The following is a 27,435-nucleotide window of genomic DNA, read 5'->3' on the forward strand; positions in this document are numbered from 1 at the left end:
AGTTCTAATTTCTATAATCAGGCATGCACCTTTGCAGCAAATCAGGGATAGTTGTACTGAAAGTAGACAACTTCCAGACATTCAGATCTGAACATCTGTCACACAAAGTAATGTGCATGTTTGCATATATTAAGGAAAGTCATATCTAATTTTCATAAAGAGACAATGAAATCTCCATTTTATCCACCTTCACTTGGATAGAAACCATTCTCTGTGTCACTGTCACCCAAGGGTAACAGACTAATAAACAGGACCAGCTGCCTAAGTACTTGATATGCATAACTCCTCCCCATGCACACACACGTACAAATCCCCCGAAAGTTGTGGTCTTAGGAATTTCTGATCAAATGTGTTACCTGAGTAAAATTCAGTAAAGACTTAGTTCCCTTTGAGAAGCATGGTAACTTCTTTAATTTTAACTTATAAACAATGGGACAGGTTATCTATAACAACTTTGGGAGAGAAACATTTTTTAGTGTGAAGTTACAAAACATGATGAAAATGGATCAATTTCAAAATCAGGATGTGCTTCAAAATATTTCTTTTACCAAATTAAGACTGACACATTGAGTTTGTCCTCACACTGTAAAAGTAAACTGTAACACAGATATATATACCCAACAAGTCTGGATAAGGCTGGGATAAAGGGACCAATTTTGCAGTCTTTTGTAACTGAGTACCTTTTCAAGAACCCGTTTGGCCTAGTGCGTGCATGTGGTTCATCACGGGATGGAGAAAATACATTTTGGAATCATATTATCTATGTGTATGTAGTCCTTAAATACAAAAGGAATAAATATTTAAATTCTATAATAAAGAAAAAATGTAGAATAAGCAACTCTTATCTTTATAAGTAACTACACATTTACAACGAACAGCTTTCTGCCTGACTCCTGGTCTGCCTATTAGAGTTCCTCAGTGTGCAATTTATAGAAGGCAACAGATCATATGACTTTAAAGGAGCCTTGGTTAGCTCAGAATCAGCTTGTCTCAGACACACTGCTCCCTGAGCAGCCTTCACACTGAAAGTACAAGTAGGTGCATCTGTGCAAAAATCTACTGGTCGAAGGGGGAGGGGCCTAAATCAGCTTCACAAATAACATCGAAAACTAAGAAAATAAATTGCTATTTCCCAACCTGAAAAACACATATAATGTAAAAACTGCTAAACCTACTACGAAAAGGTAGCAGCAGCTGTAAACCCAACACAGCCTGCACAATGCTTTAAACATCCAGCTGTTCTGTTCATCAGTCACTGGAACACTAAATCCCTTTGTGTTCCCATGGTTAAATGCAGGCTTCCAATTTATCTTCCCTTTTCAGTTAGAGACCAAACTATACAAAATAACTTTCTTCTAACTATAAGGCATACAAGCTGTCTCAGTCCACTCTCATGAAGAGCGGTCTGCCCACATGATAGTATCCGTTAGACAGCTCTACTCGAATATGCTCCAGTTATGAGCCACTGAGAACTTCCGTCCAAGGCAAATGCCACACTGGCTGTTAACATTCTCACAATACACAATGACATCAAGGAAGCAAATTCAAAACTAGAGTGTCTTCCAAGGTGCTGTTAAGCATGGCAGGAATGTGACTACACAGAAAGATTCAAGAGGCTGATTCTTGGGCTCTTTGTGGTTATTCTATTTTAAAGTAACAAGTGTAGGAATTTTTTGCAATCAAAAATCTGAATATTGGTTAGCATGCTTTTTTCTCCCACACCTATGAAACCCTCCCCTCTCTGAACCTGTCATTGCCTTTTGAAGCTTGAGAGAGAAACTAAAGAAAATGGATAGAGGCCATCCATTTTTACTTATGAAAAAAGAGGCATATTCTAACAGTCATAAGGCAATGTGTTTAAGAGCTGCACCTGAACTGGTATTTTCAAACTGAAAATAGCTACCAACTCTATTCAACTTGTAGGATGTATGCATGTGTTCCCAGAGTCATCGTCTGTCACCCAAATGGACCACAATGACTCCCTCATGCCTTATGGAGGCATGATACTAAGTGTAGTATGCACATATTTTTCAAAGAAATAATATTAAGAGGGAAAGGACAGCCTTTCAAACATCAGTTTCTTGTAAAAGTGGCGACAGCGCTACCTGGCTCCCTTTTAATCTCTCCTACCCAGTAACCCAATGCCTCCAAAATTAGAGAAAACAGGGCCAGAGGCTAAGTGGAACGGTAAACTGCATCTGAAAGATGCGTTTCCAGTTCACACATTTACTGAGCTGCTAGGGAGTAAAGGTGAGAATCATCCAACTGATAACGAAGTAGAAGAGGAAAACGGGATAAACTGCGAGAGCCTTCCGGTTGGGTGGCTGACTGTCAGCAAGAAACGCGGTGGAGGCTGAACAAAAGATAAAACAGAAAGGAACAGTTAATGAGGCAACATTGTCACAACTACTAACGTTTACTAAACTTTAGTATGCTGGGCAAAACCTGGAACATAGAATTACACTCAAAGTTCAGCTATTTGAAGCGACTTTAGCAGTTTCTGGAAAATAAAAAGGCACATTTATTTTGGTGTAGTGGCCTTTTGAAATCTATGCATTGCTTTTTTTTTTTTTCATAACACGCATGTTTCATGAACCTTTCTGCAGCTCCCTCACCTCTGCGATCCTCAGAGAAAAGGTCATTTTGCAACACACTTTTGCAGACAGCTGAGGGCTTCTTGCGTCAAATATTAAAGCGTTACAAGTTTTTGATCATTCCAGATAGAGAGTGGGATTTCTGAACCTTTTCGGAAGTTACTGGACTGTGGAGAACGGGCTTAGAAAGATGAGTAAGGTTTTTTGCTCCTATGATCAGTGGTTAACTGTTCTTATGCCATCGTCTCTTGTCCACTGAAGAAAAAGTCCTGTTCATCTTTTTATTCCAGTTTCACCCCTGTAGGAAATCCTCCCCTGAACAATAACTTGATATCCTGCCATCCCATGTAGAGTTGCCCAATTCCTTCTGCGGTGCCCTTGCAGAAACAGAGAAGTACTGCATAAAGATAGTTACAAGCAACACAGAAATGTGGTATGACAGAGTTCTTACAGGTACGTGATCTGCGTTGGTTTAAAATTTGACTCTTACACTCACTAATAAAGTGTCCTAGAATAAGGTGTTAAACATCCCTGACTGTTCCTCATGTATGAAATGGAATTAATATTTAGCATTTATCTATGAGGATTGCTTTGAGGGCTAAATGTGACAACACATGAAACACCCCAATGCCAAGCATGTAATAATACTACAGTGCCTAGTCTATAATAAGCAATCCACAAATGCTAGCCATGATTTTATTATACTTAGTTTGTCAGAAAAAGGTCCATGTCATTTCACAATTCCTAAATGAGGACTTTATTTTAGGAGAAAAAAAAAATGTGACTCTTTTTAAGTCCAGAAACCCAACTCAGATAAGATGAATCCCCTCTGTGGATGCCACTGGCGAGAAGCATGTCACCCACATACATCTCTGGAGACAGCACTACTTCTCACTGGTCTTCGTTTACTAAGATTCATGTTTCTATCTGTTCAGCTATTGTAGAGATGAGTACACACTTACCGATGACAGACCAGGCAAACATTACGATGACAACGAAAAGACGAATCATGAAGTTTATGGGTCCCTGTTCAGCCAAGAGTATCAATCGGCAAATCAGTAGCGCTACTGTCAGGGGGAGGATACAGTAACCCAACACACACAGACTCTGAAAAAATGAGCTAAAAACAACATCCATTGATAAGGATCATGAATACAGCACATCAGTATCTTCACATAGCTCACTATAGAGATTTCTATATACTGTTGATTACTGCTTCCTCCTGATTCAATGCCTAAACCTCAATGTTAATTCTGTGAGGATAGTCTTCTGTATTTGACACAAGCTTTAATTTTCTCTTCCTATATTCTTCCTCTTCCCTTTAACCCGTAAAATACCAGATGATCTACTCAAATTCATAGAGACCACCTCCTTTTTTAAAAAAAAGATTTGTTTTATCTTACATTATTTTAAAGATTTATTCATTTTCATTGAAAGTAAGATTTACAGAGAAAAAGATATTCCATCCACTGGTTCACTCCCCAAGTGGCTGCCAACAGCCAGAGCTGGGCAGATCCAAACCCAGGAACCAGGAGCTTCCTCTGGGCCTCCCACACAGGTGCAGGGTCCCAAGACCACAAGCAGGGAGCTTGATGGGAAGTGGAGCATCCAGGACACGAACTGGCGCCCATGTGGGACACCGGCAGATGCAAGGCCAGGATTTAGCCACTAGGTCACCATGCCAGGCTCTAGATTTATTTTATTTTTATTTGAAAAGCAGAGATACAGATACAAGAGAGAGAGGAAAAAAGAGAGGGAGTTCTTCCACCCACTGATTCACTTCCAAAATGGCTGCAACATCCAGAACTGAGCTGGCCTGAAGCCAGAAGCCAGGAGCCAGGAGCTTCCTCTGGGCATCCCACATAGGTTCAGGGCACAAGGACTTGGGCCACCCTCTGCTGCTTTACCAGACCATAAGCAGGGAGTTAAATCAGAAGTGGAGCAGCTAGGACACAAACTGGTCAGGATATCGGTGCCATGGGCAGAGTTCCAGTCCACTACACCACAGCAATGGTCCCATAGAGATCCCATTCTCTCACTGAACATCTAAGTTGGCAGTCCTTAATCCTTTTCAGTTTATAGATACGAGAATTTGTTGCAAGCTATGGGCCCTCGGTCCAGCAAATGTACATAATTTTTTTCTAACACAACATCTGAAGCTTATCAAAGGAATCCAGATAATTTAATAAAACTGAATTCAACTAGGTTATCTCTGCTCACTGGTTTTATTTCCATTTTTAGTTTCTTAAGAGAAAGAGGAAAAGACAGAGAGAAAGAACTTCCTTCTACCAGGCTCACTTTCCAAATAGCTACAATGTCTAGGGTTATGCTGGGCCCAAGTCAGGAGCCTTGAATTCCATTAGAGTCTCACACATGGGTGGCAGGGACCTACACGCTTGGATTATCTTCTGGTGCCTTTCCAGGCGCATTTGCAGGGAGCTGGACAAGAAGCAGAACAACCAGAACTTAATCCAGTTCGCCAATATGGGAAATCCACTGTTGCCATATCACATGCTCACTGGTTTTAAGAGAGCTTTTCCCTGGCCCTCCTTTTAAAAAAAAATCCTGTCTTTTCTTGAAAGACGCCTAAATAACCTTTCTGAAAATCTAGGATATTGCCACCTGGCAAAGGCTAAAAAAGAATAATTTTTAATGATACTTACATGTTTCCGCCAAGAAGTTTTGAGTTGAGTGTGATGGTAACTGCTCCGAACCAGACAATGACAAATACTTCAGCAAACTGGGGTCCTCCGTCTTTTTCATTATCAGATCCTCTTTGCAGCATCCTGCGAAAAGGAAACAGCATGAAAACTGCCTACTCTTTTATTTGGAACAACAAAATCAAGACACAGGTTCTCAAACTCTGAACGAAAGTATTGTGCCATTCCTGACCTGAAGATCTGTATGTGCCAAAGGGAAAATGTCAGGGAGTATTTGAAAAAAGCTTTCTTCACATTTCAAATGACTTAAGGTTACAAAGGCATTCCATCTGGCTTTGTTGGAATACTTAACTGGCTCGTCTTCATTGTTTAAGCAGAGGTTATAAATTGGAGGGCCAAATAAGCCACACAGACATTTTAAGATGGTTTCAAACTTAAATTGACATTTTTCTAAAACTAGGAGGTATCCACAAAAGAATATGTATTTCTGGATTTTCTTGAAATCCCAAAAGGCTTTCTAACACTAACTTACATTCTAAAACAGCAGCAGCCAGGTGCAGCTGGCATAGCAGCAAGGGGTATACAATCACCCTGGATACATTTTTTTCTCTAGCCTTCAGACACACTTGAATTTGTAATTGGGTTTTTAGTTCAGATCCTTGGAACATAAAAAGTCAATAAACATACAAAGGTGTTGATTTTTAAAGGTAAAAACATACAGAATACTAGCAAAGGACTTTGTTTTGACATTGAATAGCTAACAATCTTAAACATCCTCTTTCTCCAACAATTTTGCAAACAAACTTTTCAGACTTAGACTACTTGGACTTGGTATTATTTATTTTCCAGAAAAACAGTAAGTGAAAGTAAGCTCACTGCTGCTTCTTACTACACTGCACAAAGAAGTCACATAGTAAGTGTTGCCCTGCTAGGATGTTTGTTATTCTGGGTAGTTTTGGATTCCCCGGCTACGTATGTTCAATCTCAACTCAAGACAATCATTCACAAAGAATACTGCAGTACTCATTACTTGTGTGGAGTCCCTACTGACCGTGCATGGTAGGACAGAAAGAATATTAACTAACATGAAAACCCAGGAACCCAGACACTGATCTAAGTTCCATCACTAAGAATGTCACTTGGGAGTCCAGTTTCCAATACAAATAAATGGAGTTTAAACTGCATAATCTCTAAAGTTAATCATTCAAAACTCAAGTAAAATTACATTCTCAAGCTTCTGATATAAACGTTTTCATCAAAATATTGTGACTGGCTCCCTTGACATGTTTATGAAAGGCATAAGAAATAACACTGTACATTGCTTATATCAGCATATGCTCAACATACATTTAAAAAAATTAGTGGAGAAGCCAACAAATAATTGTTGACTTTAGGACTACTGCAGGTTAGATGTGGAAAGGATGCTAAAACACTTTCTTTTATAGATACAGAAGAGACCAAGAATGGTTAGAAGGGAGAGATGTGTCATACCCTAGAGGCACAGAAAATGGAGTCAGGAAACCTGAGAGTAACCTAGAGCTTACTGGGTAGTCTGGAACCTTTCAACCAAGATTGTCTATCAAAAAAAAAAGTAAAATAATATTGAATTCTTGTTATGAGGCTATATAATGAAAGATATTTACAGATTTTCTGTGAATAGGGAAAATTACAATTCAGGCTTTGGTTATTAGTAGCCCAAAGTCACAGATACATGGTAACAGAGGAGCCAGGACTGCATCTGAGTGCAGGACTTTTTCTACCCTAGCAGGGTTAATCTTCCTTTTCCAGTGGAACCTTCACCTTTGTTCCTGTCCCTTGATGTATAGAGAAACCTCAAAAAAAAAAAGTATAGCATCAGAGGTAAGTTTATTTTGGTGCAAAAAGTTTTTGAAATTCATGTTTTGCACAAATATAAACTTATTTTTGGATTAAAAGTATTTTTAAAAAGATTTATTTATTTTTATTGGAAAGTCAGATATACAATATACAGAGAGGAGGAGAGACAGAGGAAACTCCACATTAAACTTTAGTCTACTTCAAGGGGGGGGGGGAGACTACAAATACTTACAGTGCCAGTGCCACACAAAGGATCAAAGGTCCCCACAAGTCCCCTACAAAGCAAACAAACAAGACTGCATATAAATAGGTGAGATTTTCTACCTTTATTCTGAGTATCTACCTCTTTCACTCTTGGAATTCAGAAATCAAGGGTTTTTTGTCTGCTCAAGTCTTCCCACTGCTCCAATTCCTTATTTACATTCCCGTTTCCCAAGTGTGAAAGTGCGCTACATCTTTTATGCTTTGTTCATTTCATATCCCACAAGTGATTCTTCTCCCTATCAACTAAGCCACATTCTAACATGCTACAATTAAAGACCAAAAAACATGTAGTCAAAAGACTTACGTGCCTCACCCTGCATGTTCAGAAAGAAGACTACAGTCAAGCCACATCACCAATCTAAGACAAGGCTAATCATGCTTAGTTCACAAATGTGAAAAATGAAGCCAAGAAGGAAATGACTTGCTCTAGTTTATAGGGAAAACTGAGTGGGACCGAACCTAAGCCACTTGATTCTTTACCTAAAGTTTTTGCCATCCTGTCATACCACTTCCTTTTCTTAATTCAAACATAAAACATGGAATTGCTGTCCTTTTAGGTAAAACAACAACAACAACAAAAACAGCCTAATATTGGTAATGTCATAAGGTTAAATTTTAGCAACATGCGAGAGCTTTCTGAAAACTAAAAAAGGCTCTGCAGTTTTGGCCTGGTGGCTAAGACCATAGTTGGGACAGCCACATCCCAGACTTAAGTTTCTGGGTTTGTGTCCTAGCTTCGTCCTCAACTTCAGCATCCTGCTATGGACCCTGAGAGGTAGCAGGGGAGATCTGGATTGAGTTTCTGACTCCTGGATTCAGCCCCCTGCCACTGCAGACATTTGGGGACAGATCTAGCAGACAGGAATGCTCTCTGTCTTATCTGCCTCCCCAATAAATAAAACTGTCAGCATCAGCTCCAGCAAAAGGTGACCGTTAACCAATACTTGTTGAGGGATTAGTATACCAACAGTTTGGTTACATGGCTTAGAGCACAAGGACGTTCCTCAACTATCAGAAATAGCGATGACACCTCTGCCTTTAAGTTGACATGTATATAATTTTCCTAAGAGAGGTGTGTGTGTGTGTGTGTGTGTGTGTGTGTGTGTTTTAACCAATTACATATGTAATTTTTAAAGATTTATTTATTTTTATAGGAAAGGCAGATTTAAAGAGAGAAGGTGAGACAGAGAGAAAGCTCTTCCATCCACTGGCTCACTCTCCAAATGGCCACAATTTCCAGAGCTGATCTGATCTGAAGCCAGGAACCAGTGCTTATTCTGGTTCTCCCACATGAATGCAGGGTCGCAAGGCTTTGGGCCATCCTCTTCTGCTTTTCCAGGCCATAAACAGGGAGCTAGAAGGGAAATGGAGTAGCAGGGACACAATCCTGTACCCATATGGGATCCTGGTGCTTGCAAGGGGAAGATTAACCAATTGAACCATCACATCAGGCCCAATTACATAAGTAATTTTTAAAACAATATTTTGGAAAAGATATAGAAAGCTATAATCTAACAATTAAATTTTTGTTAACTTTATTTTATCAATTGGAAGACAAGTATAATGACATTAATATTCTACTTTTAATGAACTGAAGATCAAAATCTACAATAGTATTTTTAGCTATTAAAGTTACAATCTGTATATGTATGTATATCAAAAATTTACTACTCTATTTCTTTTTTAAATTGTATTTATTTATTTTCATTTTATTCGAAAGGCAGAGAGGAGCAAAAACAGATCATCCATCTGCTAGTTCATTCCCTCAATGATTTCAACAGCTTGGGCTGGACCAGGTTAAAGCCAGGAGCACAGAACTCAACCTGGGTCCCCCAAGGTGATGGCAGGCAGGAACACAAATATGTGAACCCTCATCAGCTATCTCCCAAGGTGTGAATTAACAGGAAGCCAGTATCTGAAGCTGTGCTGAGACTGAACCCTGGAAATTCTAACAAGGGGTATGGGCATTCCAAAGGGTCTCAACTGCTGTACCAAATGCAAAGCACCCATTTGATTATGTTTATTATTCAGAGGCATAGCACATTCTCAGTGCTGTACTTCTATTACCGCCATCCATCTCCCCAATCCACCCCCCCCTTGTTCCAGCATCTGTCAGCTGATGCTGCGGCAAAACCCAACCAACCCACACTCATTCTGACTTATGCATGCACCAATAGGAACAGTCAACCCAGCCTGACTTTCCCTTGATCCAGCCCACATTAGGCCAACAGGTATTGTAGCCCTACCCGGCCTGGTCCGCTTCCATCCTAACTCTCGCGCTCTCCAGTGGGAGTGGTGGTTTAGAAGGGGAGCCCCACACAGCCCCTCTACCGGATTTACCCTACCTGTGTCTCACATGTGCTGCTTGGGTGCTGCAGCCCAGTCTGGCATGGCCTGCCTCTCCTCAACATTTGCCAGTGTGTGCTGCAGCCCGGCTGGGCCCAGCCCAACCCCAGTTCCAGCTCAGGCTGGTGAGGGCTACAGCCTAGCCCAGACCATCCGGTCAGACCAGCTGGCCAGCTCCAGTCCCGGCCCTCATGTGAACGGGCTTGTGTTGTAGCCTAGCCGGGCGCAACTCACACTCCATTTTGGTGCTCAGATTTGCCCAGTGCTCATGATCTGGCCCAGTCTGGTTCGCCCCTGACCTGCGCCAAAGGTCTACCATCAGTGGGTACCGTTCCCTGGCCTGGTCCAGGCTGCTCCCTATCGTGGTTCTTGTGCTCACCGCAGGGACTGTGTCCCAACAGAGGAGTTAGTGGAACATGTCTTTATATCCGGGACAACAGTGGTAAGGTGAAAAGGATACTAAACTTAAAACTGGACTGTAATCCTGCCTGTCTGATGCAGCTAGGATAATTGGCTTCTTCGAGACTCATTTTTCTCATCTGTTAAATAGGCATAACTCCTACTCCACAAAGTTGTTGGAAAGATTAAGTAACAATGTGGCAGCAGAAGGGGGAGCTACTAGAATAATACCTATCATTTCTGGAGTGCCTGCTAGATGCTAGAAACTATGCATGGTGGTTTATATGCACTTCCTTTTTTTGTTTTTAAAGATTTATCTATTTTTATTGCAAAGTCAGATATACAGAGAGGAGGAGAGACAGAGAGGAAGATCTTTTGTCCACTGATTCACTCCGCAACTGGCCTCAATGACTGGAGCTGCGCCAATCTGAAGCCAGGAGCCTCTCCCAGGTCTCCCACGCAGGTACAGGGTCTCAAGGCTTTGGGACTGCTTTCCCAGGCCACAGGCAGGGAGCTGGATGGAAAGCAGGGCTGCTGGGATTAGAACCAGCACCCATATGGGATTCTGGTGTGTGCCAGGCAAGGACTTTAGCCACTAGGCTATTGCACTCAGCCGTATATGCACTTCCATATCTAATCTTTACCACAGGGCCCAGTGTGGTAGCCTAGCGGCTGAAGTCCTCGTCTTGCACGCAAAAGGATCCCATATGGGTACTGGTTTTAATCCTGGTGGCCCCAGTTCCCCTTCAGCTCCTTGCTTGTGGCCTGGGAAAGCAGTCGAGGATGGCCTAAAGCCTTGGGACCCTGCACCCGTGTGGGAGACCAGGAATAGCTCCAGGCTCCTGGCTTCATATCTGCACAGCTCCGGCCATTGTGACCACTTGGGGGATAAATCAATGGACGAAAGATCTTCCTCTGTCTCTCCTCCTCTCTGTATATCTGACTTTTCAATAAAACAAAATAAGTCTTAAAAAAAATAAATAAATAGAATAAAATACATATAATCTTTGCCAGAAAGTTATATATGAAACTTGGGCCCCAGAAAGTTAATGCCCTTATCCAAGATTACACATCTGGTGATGGAACCACTATTCAAATGCAGAATAATTCGCACTTTTCTTACTGTACTAGTGTAGCAAATCAGTTTCAAATCACGTGTCAGCTCTAACCCACGACACACCATTGAGGATTCTGCACCCAGCCTCCACGCAATGGCGGCACATTTGCCACATTATTGAAATCCCTAATTTTTCTAATAAAGAGAAATAAGAAAGCAAGTCTGCTAGAAAAAAAAATGACACCTAACAACTTAAAAAAAAAAAAGCATAAGAGCAATTTTTTCTGTGTCAATAGAATTTTAACAAAGAAAGCAGCCATCAGAATAATTGATAGTTTTGAAAACAAAAATGTCAAAAAGAGTAATATCAATATGTTAATCATTAATATCTGCTATTATTATAGCTTAACATACAAAATGTCTGACTTGCCCTTACAGACTTAGTTCTTTGGACAAGTCCCTATGTGTTGGCAGCTTCCAGAAATACGTTTTGAAACATCTACAGTAGCATGTCCCAGGTGAGAGCACACAGAATATATTTATTGATAAACTAAACCAAGCAAAATGTTTCAACTCCTGAAATTCCACTCTAATTTTTCAATTTCTTCCCAAACTTGACAAATGTTTCCATCCCAGTTAATGACACCAGTCTTCTTACCACAGAGCCTTTCTCTTAAAAGTGCTTAAAATCCAAGTACAATGGGATTAAATCCTTAAAAACCACACATACTCACAGTCTCTCAAAAGGGCACTGCTTTTCCTGGGATACAAAACATGCATGAACTTTTTCCCAACTGATTTGAGATCACGCATCTGAAAGACATAAGCAATCTGTTGTAACATAACGACCAAGATTGCCCAGCAGCCTCCTCACGGAATTTGCTAGAATTTCTAAATCCCCTGGGAGCTCTTCACTTGATTTTAGAAAGAAAACAGAGAATCAGGATATGCTTTTCCGACTGACCCCTTAAGCCGACATTAAGCTTTTCCACATCCATCAAAGTTCTATTTTGATTTTGAAAACTTCATAAAGAACACAGCCCTCCTTACGTGTTCGTTAAAGAAACTAAAATAACAGTGCTACAAAAAGCTGGTGTGTAGGACATGGCATGCGATGTTTGGTTTATATATGATGAGGTCTCAAGGTCCAATCAGTCTGTTCCCTAGACACCACATTTTTGGCAATACATAAGAGAAATTAATTTCCACCATCCCCAGTGTAACAAGTAAATGAATCCCATAAGCCAAACACAAAAAATAAAGATAAATCAGAAAGGGTTCAATAATGCAAATACAGCTTCTTAAAATACAACAGACATAATTCTGTCCTAGTTCTTTTCACCTAAAGATTTCTCCATTTCATGAAAAACTTTGTAAATATAATCATTAATGGTTGCCTAGCATTCTACCGCGTGAACAGAACGGTTTACTTAACACGTATCCCTTCGGCTGGGCACTTAAGTTGATTCCAACTTTCCATTATAATGAAGAATGCTATAACAAACAACTCTTGTGTACTGGTAGCTTTCTGTGTCTATAAGCTTTTTCACTTTGAAATTTTTTCCTTATACTATAGTCAGAAAAACAGAATTTTTGATTCAAAAAAGATTTGTTAAAGTTCTTAATATTCATTGTATCGAAACTATGCTCTGAAAAGGCTGTGCCAAATTATTGTCATGAGGAGAATTTTAAACCAATAAAAAATCGAATACCAGTAAACCAAACAAAAATATTCAAGAGTGCAATGAGTTATTTAGAAACGCTCTCAACTCAAGTCGTCTGACTTACAATGGTGTTACGGACAGATTCATTCAATGTAGAAGTGTCAAATTCTCGAATCCTGGATCGCACAGGAATAGTGATTTCGCCTTCAATAGGAATGTCACGGGAAATGGCTATTTCAGAAAGGCCTGCAAACTGAGAAGAGTTAGGGGGAAAAAAAATTAAAACCTTCAACAAACTGTAGCATTCCTTAAAGACATCAATTCCTATAGCACACATTATCTTTTCGCAGGATTTTACACAGTAGTTACAGTAGGTGTTAGGTCAACATACTTTAAGTAATGCACTTAAAACTGCACTTCTCAAACAGTTATTTCTTTTCATTTAAAGGAGAAAAATATATTTTTCATTACCTAGCCCAATGTATTCAGATAGACAGACAGATACATAAATAGACAGATACAGATACGGGTAAAATATCCTATAATGAAAAATATAAACACATTTTCTTGCCCTTAAATTTCTGGTTTCTTTAAACTGCAAAATCTCCACATGACACAAGCTATCATAACTGAGATCATTGCAGAGTTATTGAAATAAATGATCTTTAAGCAAACACATCATAAGAAGCCATATTGGGCCCGGCGGTATAGCCTAGCAGCTAAAGTCCTTGTCTTGAACATGCTGGGATCCCATATGGGCGCCGGTTCTAATCCCGGAAGCTCCACTTCCCATCCAGCTCCCTGCCTGTGGCCTAGGAAAGCAGTTGAGGACGGCCCAAAGCCTTGGGACCCTGCACCCGCGTGGGAGAGACCTGGAAGAGGTTCCTGGTTCCTGGCTTCAGATTGGCACAACACCGGCCGTTGTGCTTACTTGGGGAGTGAATCATCGGACGGAAGATCTTCCTCTCTGTCTCTCCTCCTCTCTGTATATCTGACTTTGTAATAAAAATAAATAAATCTTTAAAGAAAAAAAAAAAAAAAGAAGCCATATTGCTGTAGCAGGTCAGCTCCTTAGTAGGCTCTAGCGGCCTCTGCTGGCTAAACAAAAGCATTATGTGAAATGAACAGGGAACTGGGAAAAAAAATTCATAGCAAAAGATATCTTCATCTACATCTTTTATCAGGTTTTCCAGTAATACAAACCAAATAACTTTCAAATGGATAAAGAACATGAATTTTCAAGCTGTTACATTTATCTTTCAAATTTATCACAACTGAAACTTTGATATCTACAACTTTCTAAGAAAACAGAAGTAAATAATCCTTTCTGCACAATTTTGGTCCAGTAAGCATAATTTTTAGTTAGCAACAACTGCAACTAACTGAAACACACTGAAATTTTAAGGAGAAATATTAAAATTTCTGGAAGAAGTAGAATTTTAGGAAGTATATTCATGCTGTAGGAAAAATGAAGCTCAAAGAACTTATGAAAAATAAACTTTCAACCACACTCCTATTTTTTTTTTTAAAAAGATTTATTTATTTTTATTGGAAAGTCAGATTTACAGAGAAGGAAAGACAAAGAGAAAGATCTTCCAACTGATGATTCACTCCCCAATTGGCCGCAATGGCTGGAGCTGAGCCAATCTGAAACCAGGAGCCTGGGGCCTCTTTCAGGTCTCCCTCACGGGTGCAGAGTCCCAAGGCTGTGGGCCGTCCTTGACTGCTTTCCTAGGCCACAAGCAGGGAGCCGGATGGGAAGTGAAACAGCAGGACACTAACCAGAGCCCTAAGGGATGTGAGGATGTAGCCACTGAGCCATTCATTGTACCATCCTCCCCCATTCCCCTATTTTTAAGATGTAATGAAAAGCTGTATGATTTTTAAAAAATATTCCCTATAGAAGAATGGGAGGGAAACAGAGAAGCCAGACTTGTTTGAATACAGACTATTCAGTATGAGTTGAGATCACAGAAAATTCACATAATCATGAAACAAAATTAAATTTTAAAACACGTAATTCTTGAATGAAATACATGCTACACTGAGGGCAACTATTTCAACAGATCATATAATACTAAATTGTCTTGGTTGGAATGAAGAAAGCTGGAAAGAACATCCCCCCTCACCATGACAATGAGAAAAAAACTAAACAAACTACAAACTGCGTAGCTGAGGCTGTAGGATGACCAGACGGCCTGGATGAAATCTAGTGAAAGAAAGATGCTCCCAAGACACGGGATTTTGTATTTACATACAGCCTCAAAGTTAAAAAAAGAAGAAGAAACTGGACACACCCGCCAATGATTAAGAACTAAGTTAAAATCTTAATTGCTCAAAGCCAAATATGGACTTGCACAGGAGAGTGAAGTCGTGGAAGCAACAGAACAGGAGTTCACACCCACTTGCACCCTCTTCTCCGCAAACTTTCAATGCCTGTTCACAAAAAAAAGACTTGGAGGGACAACAACGTTGCGAAAGCACAGGGCACCACCCTGACGTTTTCCTCTACAAACAACCTTGAAGCTTTTTGGGGAAGCACAACAAATTCTGTCTGCGCATATAGAAATCCACTACAGCTGGGGAAATGGAACAGGAGAATCTTTCTACTCCTAGAAGAACTAACAAAGCCCCGCGGACGCAGGAGACCCAGAACACACGGCCTCAACAAAGAAACCCTCCTCTCTAATCTCTACCACCACGTTAGCAAGGATGGGCTAAGAATCTAAAAGAGTTGGTTGCTAGAGTTCAGAGATCTGACATGAGACATTAGGGCAAAGACAGCTGAATATAGAACCGGAATAAGAAAAATACTGGGACCACCTAGTACCCACTCTTAAGTGCAAAGTCATGGTGGAGGAAGTTGAACTTGCTGATGCGTTCAAGGCAAGCATGACAAAACCCAAACACAGCCAAACTCCTAACTAGACTGACTTAACTTCACCGTGGCAACAGAGCAGAAGAGGTAAGGAAGGTGTGCCACTTCTGACAGTTTATTGCTTTGGGCATGACACTTGGCCTTCAATTAAAAAAAAAAAAAAACAAGGCACCTCCCCTCACACACAATCCACAGTGACAAGACAAAGCAACTAATAAGACGTGTCCCAGTTTTCAAAAAGGTAAGAAAAAAATTGAGATGACTACAGTTAACATGTTATAAACGTTGAAGTACATACAGGCATGGTGGTGCATTTCTGCAGCAATGGATTAAGAGTCAGATGCCAATGCTAGAAACAAACAAAGTAACATGCCGAAGGTTTGTGCCAGCCCTATTAGCAAACTCAACACAGCCGAAGGGAAAAAGCCAATGCTAGGTCAGTAACCATGACCAAAACTGACACCAAAAGAGAAGAGTTAAAAAAAAAAAAAAAAACAGGAAAACAGAATAGAGCAGTTAAGAGCTGCCAGACAATATTAAATAATCTAATGGTGTAAGACATGAGATAACAGATCTGAAGAAAAAAGTCTTAGAAAAGACAATCATTGAAAAAGTTTCCAAAATTAATAAAAGACATCAAAATGACAGCCTCAAGCCCAGGGAATCTCCCAGTCAAGAACAATGCCAAGGGTGTCTCTCCCTCTCTCCTTTCAAGAGGCACCCCATCTCCCAGGTCCCTCCCACAGAGTGCTTTCCCCTTCCTTCTTTTTCTGTTCCCATGTTCACTTTGCAAATAAAAATTCTCTGTCTGCAACCAACATGAAAAAAAAAAGACCAAAAATAAATGCCAAAAGACAAAACAAACAAACAAAAAATCCATAAAGCCTGACACACTCAGAACTACTGAATACTACCAACCTAGACAAAATCTTGCCGTAGGAAAATACCTTGCAATCACAGAACTAAGTGTAAGTCACCTCACTGGAAAACACACAGCGCAGGAGAAAATGGAGGGACAGTTTTAGAGTGCTACATAAAACTGTCAACCCCAAATGCTAAACTCAGCGAAACAGAGCTACCGCAAGCAAAGGCCAAAAAAAAAGGGGGGGGGGGTTTCAGACAAACAACAGCTCTGACATTACTACAAGATATATTAGGTGAGGTTCTTTAGAAGCAGCACTCTGACTAAACGGAAGTGGATTTACATGAAGAAATGAAGATCATACACACACACACACACACACACACACAGAGCAGTTGCCACCCTTTTTGTAAAGAGCCAAAAAATAAATACAAGGAAACTTCCAAAGTTCATAAACAATTATAACATAATGCTGGTACAAACGATATTTTTAAATCCATGAACATTTTTTTCTTTTAAAGACATATTCATTTGAAAGAGAAAAAGAGAAAGTGAGAAAGAGAGCGAGACAGAGAGAGAGAGAGATCTTCCATCCACTGGTTCACTCCCCAAACATTTGGAAGAACCTGAGTTGTTTGGCCTGGCCTAAGCCAGGAGTCAGACAACTCCACCTGGGTCTCCCATGAGGATGGCAGAGACCCAAGTACTTATGATGCCCTAAGCTGCTTTCTCAGCTACATTAGCACAAGTGGAGCAATCCAGCATCACAAGGATGGCTTAATCCACTGCACCAACCCCATGTAGTATTTCCTTAAATATGTGTCTTCTGTGAACTTTCTGAGGCCTCTGTGTACTTCTGATTCTGAGAACCATATGGTTTCTGTTCTGACTATTCAACTTTGTTGGCCTAGCACGGAAATAATCAAAAACAATACACAACCAAGTATAGCTGTGCTCCCATAAAACTTTCTTTACCTAAACAGGCAATGAGCCAGCTCTTAAGTTGGAAAAACACAACATTTAGCAGATAATGTATTTTTGAACATTGACAAGATATGTGATGAAAAGGAACTATTTTTAACTGTGCTGTCATTCTTTAAGAAACAGAATTTGCATCGCATAGAGTTACTTTTTAAATATTTACTAACTTAATGATGCCTGGGATTTCCTTCAAAATAACATAGAATTGGGGAAAGCTATAAAAGAAAGATAATTGGTTATAAACTGATACTAATTCAAGCTGGGTATGTCGGGATCCATTTTACCATTCTACTTTGGTGTATCCAGAAATTATTTTTTTAAAGATTTATTTATTTTTATTGGAAACAGATAAGATTCACACAGACAAGGAGAGACAAAGATCTTCCATCTACTGGTTCACTCCCCAAGTGGCCACACACAGCCAGAGCTGAACCAATCTGAAGCCAGGAGCTTTTTCATGGTCTCTCATGTGGGTACAGGGTCCCAAGGCTTTGGACCATCCCACACTGCTTTCCCAGGCCACAAGCACGGAGCTGAATGGGAAGGACAGCAGCCAGGATGTGTACCGATGCCCATATGGGTTGTCAGCACATGCAAGGCAAGGACTTAACCATTGAGCCATTGCATCAGGCCAAAAATTTAGAAACATTTCATTTTAGGTGATTTCTGCAGCCAGCATTCATGTGTCATGAGTTAAGCCGCCTTCAATGCAAGTATCACCTCCAGCTCCCTGTACAATACCTGGTAAAGCAGAAGACAGTCCAAGTCCTTGGGGGCCCACACACCCATGTGAGACAACTGGATGAAGCTCCCGGTTTCAGTGTGGCCCAGCCATGGCCAGTATAGCTATTTTGGGAGTGAATAGAGAATCTCTCTGACTTTAAAATAAATAAATCTTAAAAATTTCAGGGGCTTTTAATTTATTCTTCCTTCCTCCTTTCAAATTATACTTAAGAGGAATCAAGCCACTAAGAGATTAGACTGTGCAGGAAATATGTGAACAGAGGAACATTTTACAAAATATCACAAGGATATAATCAGCCAAAGATAAGTCAAATAACCCAACTTAAGCAAATAAAGCATGTCTAAAAAGAGGATATAACATATTAAAAGAGATTCAACATAATGTAATTTGCTGACCTTATCTTGGTCCTTCTTTGAACAAAAAATATTTTCTTTAGAAACTTGAGAGATAATGAACACACAGAGGGATTAGATGACAGTAAGTATTAGTTTTGGTACATGTGGTAACAAAACAAAGTCCTAAAAAAAAAAAAGTCCTTTAACTATTAGAAAAACATTCTGAAGTATTTACAGGTGAAGTGATAGGTCTGATATTTGCATTAAATTACTCAGAAAAGATCACAAAAGACAAAGAAAGACTAGAGACAATAACAGATTGGAAACAACCAGGCAGAAATAACAACCCAACGCAATGTGGGATCCTGGATAAGATCCTGGAACAAAAAAGAACATTAGTGGAAATCCTGGCAAACTTCAAACACCATCCATCATCTAGTTAACAGTATGGCACCAATGTTAACTTCCTGGTTTTGGTAACCATACTATACTACTTATGCACATTATTAATATCTTAGGAATCTAGGTGAGGTGTTTATAGGAACCTTCTCTACTCTTCTTGCAACTTTCATGTCTAAATCATTCAAAATACAGTGGAAAAAAATCTCCAGAAAAAAATGTGAGAGCATAATGTTGATAGGTACATGGAGTTCATTCTGCCATTTTCCGTGTTTTATATTTATATATGACAGCTTCTATAATAAAATGTAGAAATATACCACATCCTTGTTTCTGCCATTCTCTCAAACTACTCTTCCTCCTCTCCGCCTTCCAGATCAAACTTCTTTGTACTCTCCCTGGCAACCCTGTGTAGTCTTGCACTGGACTTGTCACACTATGATTGACACTGCTCTTAAACTCACAGAAGAGTTTCCAGTTTTCATCCCCTTCAAGTACAATGCAGCATTTCCTAAATAAACCACTCCCTGTTGACGCCACGTTCAATCTCTTTTCACTGCTACGACACAGTGCTGTCAAGCTCCAAGATGGGGCCCGGCGGCACAGCCTAGCGGCTAAAGTCCTCGCCTTGAATGCGCCAGGATCCCATATGGACGCCGGTTCTAACCCCGGCAGCTCCACTTCCCATCCAGCTTCCTGCCTGTGGCCTGGGAAAGCAGTCGAGGACGGCCCAAAGCCTTGGGACCCTGCACCCCTGTGGGAGACCCGGAAGAGGTTCCTGGTTCCCGACTTCAGATCGGCACAGCACCAGCCGTTGCGCTCACTTGGGGAGTGAATCATCGGACGGAACATCTTCCTCTCTGTCTCTCCTCCTCTCTGTATATCCAACTTTGTAATAAAAATAAATCTTTAAAGAAAAAAAAAGCTCCAAGATGGCCTGTTTCAAGTTTCTTTGCTGTCTGCTACTGCAAGGGAAGATAGAGCAGTACAGTAGAAGCAGCAGGCTTGGAAGCCAAACAGGGCACTGTTCTCACAGGGAAACAATGCTGCTATAATTAAGTAACACCTGCATAATGGCTAGTACAAAGTCAGTGCTCATCACAAGTATGTGGAAAATACTGTGTAAGAGCTCAGGCTATTCAAGTTGGATAGCCTGTACTGAAACTCCATCAATTACTATCCATGTAATAATGATCAAGTTCCTTCACATCTCTTGTGCCTTAGTTTCTTCATCTGCAAAACTGAAGTGACATGATCATTATTACAGGGTTGTTGTAAGGAAGAAAAATATTGGGGCCACCACCTGCAGTGTCTGTACCCCATATTAACTGCAGTTCAAGTGTTGGCTGCTCCACTTCCAATCCAGCTCCCTGGTAATGCACTTAGGAGAGCAGCAGAAGATGGTACAAAACTTTGGGTCCCTGTATCCATGTGGCTGATTCAGAACAACCCCCCAACCACCACCACCAAAAAGAAAAAGAGGTTGCAACACCCAGGGCTGGACCAAGCCAAAGCCAGATGCCTGGAAATCCATCTAGGCCTCCCCTGTATGGGTAGTAGGGACCCAAGCACATGGGCTATTTTTATTGCTTTCCCAGGCACATTAGCAAGATGCTGGGTTAGAATCAGAGCAACCAGAACTGCAACTGGCACTCTGACATTGGATGCCAGGGTCACAGGCAATGGCTTAACCTGCTGCTATACACAATGCTGCCTCCTGGCTGTTCTGTGTCTATTTCCCCTGGTGGGAACCTCTTAGCTCCAAAATGTCATGAATGACAAAGTATGTTGTGTTATTTATGGTGGGCTGATCGCTTACACTCAGAGGTTAGTCAAAGTAGACCCAGATAGCTTATACTGAGACAGCTCAGGACAAGAATTGAACACGTCAGAAAGGACAAATAGGATTAGAAAGTGGGGGTTCTGGGGTAAGCGTTATGGAGCAGCAGGTTAAGCTGACACGAAAACAGCATCCCTTATCACAGTGCTGGTTTAAGTCCCAGGTGCTTGGCTTCCAACCAATCCTTTCATGTGCCTGGGAAGGCATGGCTCAAGCACTTGCGTGCCGCTTGTGGGAAACCAGGATAGTTTCTGGTTCATGGCTTCAGCCCGGCTGTTGCAGCCATGTGGGGATTGAACCAGTGAACGAAAAAGCTGCCTTTCCCTCTCTCTCACTCTGCCTTTCAAATAAATAACAAAATAAATCTTAAAAAAAAGTTGGAGCTTTAAGTTACAAGCTATAATCCCAAATTTGGGAGAGGGAAGTGGAAATTGGTTTATTATGTGGTTACTGATCCAAGCAATCATGCCTACATAATAAATCCCCAATAAGAACATTTAGACACTGAGTAAGCTTTCCTGGCTAGCACACACTGCGTACTGTCACAACTGACAGACCAGGAAGGTAACACATGACTCCACAAGGAGAAATCAGGCCATCTTGGTTTGGGGACTTTCTCTGACCTTCCTGGTCTCTGCATCATTCCTTTCTTCTCGTTTGGATTAGTTATCTTTTGATTGGAACAAAAGTCTCGAGTACAGTGCCCTCCTGAATTTGCCCGTAATTCTAGTGAACCGTGGGACCAGAAATCTGGGAAACTCCTGACGTGGCAGCCAGTTGGTCAGATGTGAGGGTTGTTGTAGTAATCCTCAAACTTGCAGCTGATGTCTGAAGTCAGAGCAGCCTTGTAGGCCACTGTGCCCTCACCCTGGGAAGACTGATTAGGTAACTGGTCTCAGAAATCATTGCAGTCACTAAGCTGTCACGTGTTTCCCCACCCCAGACCTTATCTCAACCCTTTTTGAACATCTCTTCCGAATACAATTAGTAGTAGCACTGTTCCACGGGCTGAGCCTCCATTCAGGGAAGACCTACTTGTCAAACGACCAGACTCCCAGGCCCTCAGCTAATGGAACCTGATCTCTGAACAGCCCTCAGTGGGGGAGGAAGTTCGGACTGCATTCTCCTAGTTCCCATATGCAGATAAGATTTTGTACACATACAGAATGTGTATATGAGAGTTCTCCTTCCTGTCCCCCAGACACAGACATGCGTGATCCAAGATGCTTTCACACCTGTGGAGGGAACTCCCACATCAGTGTCTAGTTCTCATCTCTTCTAAGCCCTGATGTCCAGGCTGCAAAGTTTGACTACCCATTGGGTATCTTTCGACAGGCCTATAAAAATCTCAACCTAAACATGTGGCAAACTGAGTTCATCAAACTTTTAGGGCTCTCAACCAGCTAAGCCTCCTTGGATGCCATCTGCTGTTGCTCAGGACATGCCTGCTGATGGCCTCAGGAGTCTACAACTTTACTTTTCCGACTGCAGTGCCGCCGCAGCAGCATCACCAGGGAGCTTGGTTTAGAAACACGGAGTCTCAAGTTTCGATCCCAGACCTATTATATCAAAATGTATAATTGAACAAGATGCCTCAGATGATTGCTATGCATGTTAAATTTGGAAAACACTCATCTAAGACACACTCAACCCTCACACAGTCCTCCTTGACTCTCTTATGTGTCTCACCATTGCTTCAGTCCAGATGCTGATCACTTCCTCCTGGAACTGCAATAGCTTCACTGGGTCTTCAGATTCCAAACACTCTCCATTGTTGTCAAATTCACTATTTTAAATCCTTCCCTCCTCAAAAATTTCCATCACCTCCTCAGAAGCTGTTAAACCTCTCAGCTTAGTAGTTAATAAGAACTATGGTATGTTACGTATTATAGGATTACAATAATTATAATGTTCAATAAGAATTATTGTATTACTATATATGACCATTATGTATCAGGTACTCTATTAAGCATCCTAACGCATGTAATTCACCAAACAACTATGAGTCAAGTATTGTATTTTGATTTCACAGGCGGGGAAACTGAGGCATGAAAGGATTTGGTCATTTCTCCACTATCCTGCTGGTTAAACGAAAGTGCTTAAACTCAAATCCAGGCAACTGGATTCTGGAACACACATTCCTAACCATGCTTCCATACTGACTCCTAATGCTTATCTCCTAAGAATTCCTAACCACGCCTTAACCTCAGTGATTTATCCCTTGTTCAAATTTTACTGTATGTTGTTCTACAAACACACTAGCACCTTCCGGCTTCTGTCCAAGAGAGGCTGTGCAGCACACACAGAAAAAACAAAAAGGTGTTTCAGAATCAGACCTAGGTTCAAATTTCAGTTCAGGCTTGACTGGATATAAACCATAGGGAAATTATCAAACCCTTCAGCATCTCACTCCCTCATCGGTTACGTAAAATGCAATTAGTCACCTAACTGAAATGACTGCTGTGACATTCAGAACATAGCAGGGGTTGTCTAGCACAATGGCTGACACACTGCACGTACACAAATAGTAACTGGAATTTTCAACCCTACCCATTTTAGGTCTTCTCAAATAAAACCTCTATCATGTAGCTTGCTTGGTAACCCCAACTGGATGTAACAGTACCTTTTGCATTTTCCTAGCATTTTTGTGTAACCTGCTCTATTACAAACGGCCCTATTTTAACACTGTATATTTGTCTTGTCCCTTCAAATCAGCACATGAGCACCAAGGGATGGATCCTTTGTATTTCCCACAGCAACTGGCACAGCGAATTACACATGTGTTAATAAACATCTGTTGAGTGGAGGTGGGCTGGACACTGAGTAATGAGGGACCAGAACCATTAAAGTAAATTAGAGGAACAGAAGAGGGGTGGGGCAGTTTAGACCAAAGATAGAAACTGAAATTGCTAGGTGCCTGTAATTATGTCATGGTAGGAACTACAGGTATATGAACTCATTTAATCCGTTCCCTAGTCCTGTGATGAACTTCTATCATCCTTTTCCAGCTGAGGAAACGAGGGCTCAACGTAATTTTATTCAACATCACAACTGTTGAGAGCTGAGCTCAACTCACTCTCTTTCATCATCCTCAGTGTTTCCAAGGGTATTAGAAGACAACGGATGTTCAATAAATATTTGTTGAATGCATGAAAAAAAAAACAAATGAACAGTTAGAACAAGAATTCAGTTCACTTGATTTCCAGTTTAGTTCTCTACTATGTAAAGTTGCCAATTTAAAACAAGAAAGGGAAGTTGCATTTATTGAGCAACTACTATATACCTGAACACTTAGAAAGGAGAGACACGGGCAGAATGTTAATTACACTCCTCAGTATTGACTGCATCAGATCTAATTATGTCATTTCATCTTCCTAAAAACTTTGAGACATGTAATTTTTTTATCTCCATTTTATATGTTAAAAAAAAAAAAAAAAAAGACTCCACAAAACGGCTTGCCCCAATGCACACAAATAGCCGAGTGGGTGGATTTCCGCCCTGGTTAAGTTTAAGTTCAATGCCTGTGTCTGCGTTTTCGCCTTGCACGTGGAATAGACGCCCTAGCCCCTGTAGAGTCAAGAGGAAGCAAAGAAAGTAACTGTGAAAAGGATGACAAGGAGCCGCAATGGAAAAGGCAGGGTTTCAACCTAGCCCACTGGGCTCACTGAGCAAGTCAAGACTCAAGTCATACGCAATAAAAACACTGACGTCCCACGTGAGGTAAGCTCTCATTACTGTTAGGAAGTTGCTACTGCAACCAGGGTTAGGGACGGGTCTTGATCAAATGAGGGGGCAGTGGAAGACAAGAAATCATGTGAGGTTCGGCAATTCACACAAAGTAGGAAGTGAGAATGAGTTCTGCGAGTACGGAAAAGGAAAGATCGGAGTTGCACACACAAAAAAAACATATATGTGAGAGGGACGAGGAAGGCAGGAAGGACAGGGGGTTAGCCCACAAACCAGGTGCAATGTTGGGACTGATTCTGGCATAAAAAGGGCCTGCGGGGCAAAAGGGGCTCCGGCTCTCTCAGGCCACAAGCTTGTCCCCCGACTTCCTCAGGGGGCACTCTGCCTCACCCTCGGTCCCTTTTGTTGCAGATCCCAAGCTCACCAACGGCTTGGGCGATGTCCCCGGGTCTCCTGGAGACTGCGCCGCTTCCGCCATCTTGGGCCTCCTTCTCCGGGGTCGTACCCACAGCTCTTTGCGGAACCTGAAACGTGGAGGGGCGCGGCCGGTCAGCGCGTCATAGCGTTGCGGACGCGTCACTGGCTGGCGCCTGCAGACAGCTGGCGGTCGGCCCTATGCTGTCCCTGGTAGTTAGCTAGTGGCGGAGAGTTCTCCGTCGTCTAGCGTCTCAGGGGCCCCGGGTCCAGCTAGGCATGCTGCCTGTTTGAACACTCAAACTCCTCAAATCGCCCCGTCGTCGTGTCACACGGACCGCGGCTTCCGTTTTTCCCTGGCAGATTCCACGCACCCGTCTCCCGCTCCCGGGAGTCTGCTCCAAGGCCCCACCCCCACCCCCAGCGCGGCGCCTAGGAACAACCTGGCTCCTCCCTCCAATGTCCACCCCGCAACTTCTCTCCCGGCGCCAGAACAGAGAGCTAGTCCGCTTCGCATTCGTCCCTGCTGCTTCCCTACACTTCACGTTCCCTTAAGCAAACCGCCTCCCACTTCTGACTTTTACAAAGCTCTATACCACCGTCTCCACACCGCCCCCTCTGGAGTGACTTTTCTCTCTTAACCCCTTATTGGATGGTTCACTAGCCAACCTTGTTAACCCTACTGCCTAAAGTTGCCAAGCGACTTGAGGCAGACACTGCAAATGCGGTTTAAAAGAGAATAGCTATGGTGAAAATCACGAAAGAAACGGAGAGGGAGAAAGAGACCCTAACATATCCGAGAGTCTCTCAGCCTTACTTCATCTTGCCCTCTTCAGGTGTTTCTGGCTCCGGCTTGCCCTGGCCCCAGGCTAAATGAGGTTTGGTCACAAGCGCCATTGTTGACTCAAGCACTGTGCAGGCCACCTGCTCATGCCCTCTGGCATGTGAAACTGTCAGTTTCCCTGCATTCACCAGGGTAGAGGATGGGGTTGAAATCAAATACTTTATGTGTTTGGATGGTCCAGGAGGGAAAGCACTCGAGTAGCAAATAAACATAAGGAGCAAAAGAGAGTATGTTAAGGGACAAAAAACTTTTTTTGAGAGAACTGTCATTTTAAATGCGAGTATTGCAACAGTTCTCTAGATCAAACGTATTTCTAAAACTTAGGTAAATGCGGATGGAAATTAAGCTAAAATTCAGGCCAGCAGATGATGAAACCTTTAAAAGTTGTTATTAAAGGAGATGGGCAGGTACAACTGCCCCAACTCCAGCCTGCGCTGCCTCATTCTCCTATTTCCAACACATCTTATCGGGTCACCAAGTCCTTTGTTACTTCTCTGAGGCTGTTTCCTTTCCGTGCCAATATCCAAAATGAGTTATCGCTCCCTAACCACAAGCTCCCAGTCTCATCACTTCTGCTCTTTACCAACTCATTTCAAGATGGTCTAAATGTTTGCTGGCTTAACAGCAATGCGAACAGATTCAGGGTTATTGTGCAGCCACCTGCATCGCAAATGAGTGCACCAGTTGAGTCCCGTACATTCCACTCGTCAAACATCTCCCTATAAATGGTCCTAGGAAGACAGTAGAAGATGGTCTAAGTACTTGGATCCCTGCAACCCATGTGGGAGGTCAAGATGGACTTCAGGGCCCAGGGCCGTGGCCTAGCGGCTAAAGTCCTTGCCTTAAAAGCACTGGGATCCCATACGGGCACCAGTTCTAATCCTGGCAGCCCCGCTTCCCATCCAGCTCCCTGCTTGTGGCCTGGGAAAGCAATCGAGGGCAGCCCAAAGCCTTGCTACTCTGCACCAGCATGAGAGACCTGGAGGAAGTTCCTGGTTCCCGGCCGTTATAGTCACTTGGGGAGTGAATCATCGGCCAGAAGATTTTCCTCTCTGTCTCTCCTCCTCTCTGTATATCTGACTTTGCAATAAAAATAAATCAATCTTTAAAAAAATGGAGTTCATAACTCCTATATTGGGTCTGGCCCAACCCTGGCTGTTGCAGCCACCATTGGATGCAAGAAAATTCTCTCTCTCTCTCTCTCTCTCTCTCACACACACACACACACACACACTCTCTCTCTTTTTCTCTCTCTCACTCTCTGTTAAATAAATAATTTTTTAAAGTTACATTTTCACTCAGAAATGTGACAACAGTTCTGCGTGCTTTAGAATAGAAACAAAAAGAGGAAACCAGACCATAAAAACACATGCTGACCCAGTGTTTAGCTTCCTAGGTTTTGTTTCAGAGCATCAATGTCTGCTTTCCTCAATTGTTAGGATACTGGCTTAATGTGAGATAATCTTCTTTGAAGAAAAGAAGATTGATTGAAAAGGAAGGTTGGTAAAGAAATGGGTGGTAAATGGATAAGCTCCTAAAATAGGAATGTCTACATTCATTATTCTTGGAAACTATGGATATTTGCAGCATAGCAGGGCTTGGGTAACTTGCTGAAAGTTCCTTAGGAACT

At 41.8% G+C, this 27,435-nt stretch overlaps 1 protein-coding gene across 1 annotated transcript; it reads right to left on the reverse strand.

Annotated features, from left to right (window-relative positions):
• Positions 1–2,176: 2,176 nt before the first annotated feature.
• YIPF6 (Yip1 domain family member 6) lies at positions 2,177–25,817 on the reverse strand. Its single transcript, XM_004595265.3, has 8 exons — positions 25,779–25,817; positions 24,972–25,071; positions 12,945–13,073; positions 11,891–11,969; positions 7,323–7,365; positions 5,258–5,380; positions 3,557–3,714; positions 2,177–2,353 (listed from the first exon to the last, which is right to left on the reverse strand). Exons 1-8 carry the CDS (start codon positions 25,781–25,783, stop codon positions 2,238–2,240), a joined length of 753 nt encoding a protein of 250 aa, XP_004595322.2. The 5' UTR covers positions 25,784–25,817; the 3' UTR covers positions 2,177–2,237.
• Between the last annotated feature and the right edge of the window lie 1,618 nt (positions 25,818–27,435).

This window comes from Ochotona princeps, chromosome X, assembly GCF_030435755.1.
Source record: "Ochotona princeps isolate mOchPri1 chromosome X, mOchPri1.hap1, whole genome shotgun sequence".
In the NCBI taxonomy this organism is placed as follows: Eukaryota; Metazoa; Chordata; class Mammalia; order Lagomorpha; family Ochotonidae; genus Ochotona; species Ochotona princeps.

Bases quoted from the DNA above. Each gene is read 5' to 3' on its own strand.
- YIPF6 (XM_004595265.3), bottom strand. The intron at 13,074-24,971 runs GTGAGCTTGGGA...AACTCTTCTCAG, and splicing joins GGACATCGCCCAAGCCGTTG to TTTGCAGGCCTTTCTGAAAT. The intron at 2,354-3,556 runs GTAAGTGTGTAC...TCTTTTGTTCAG, and splicing joins GTTTGCCTGGTCTGTCATCG to CCTCCACCGCGTTTCTTGCT.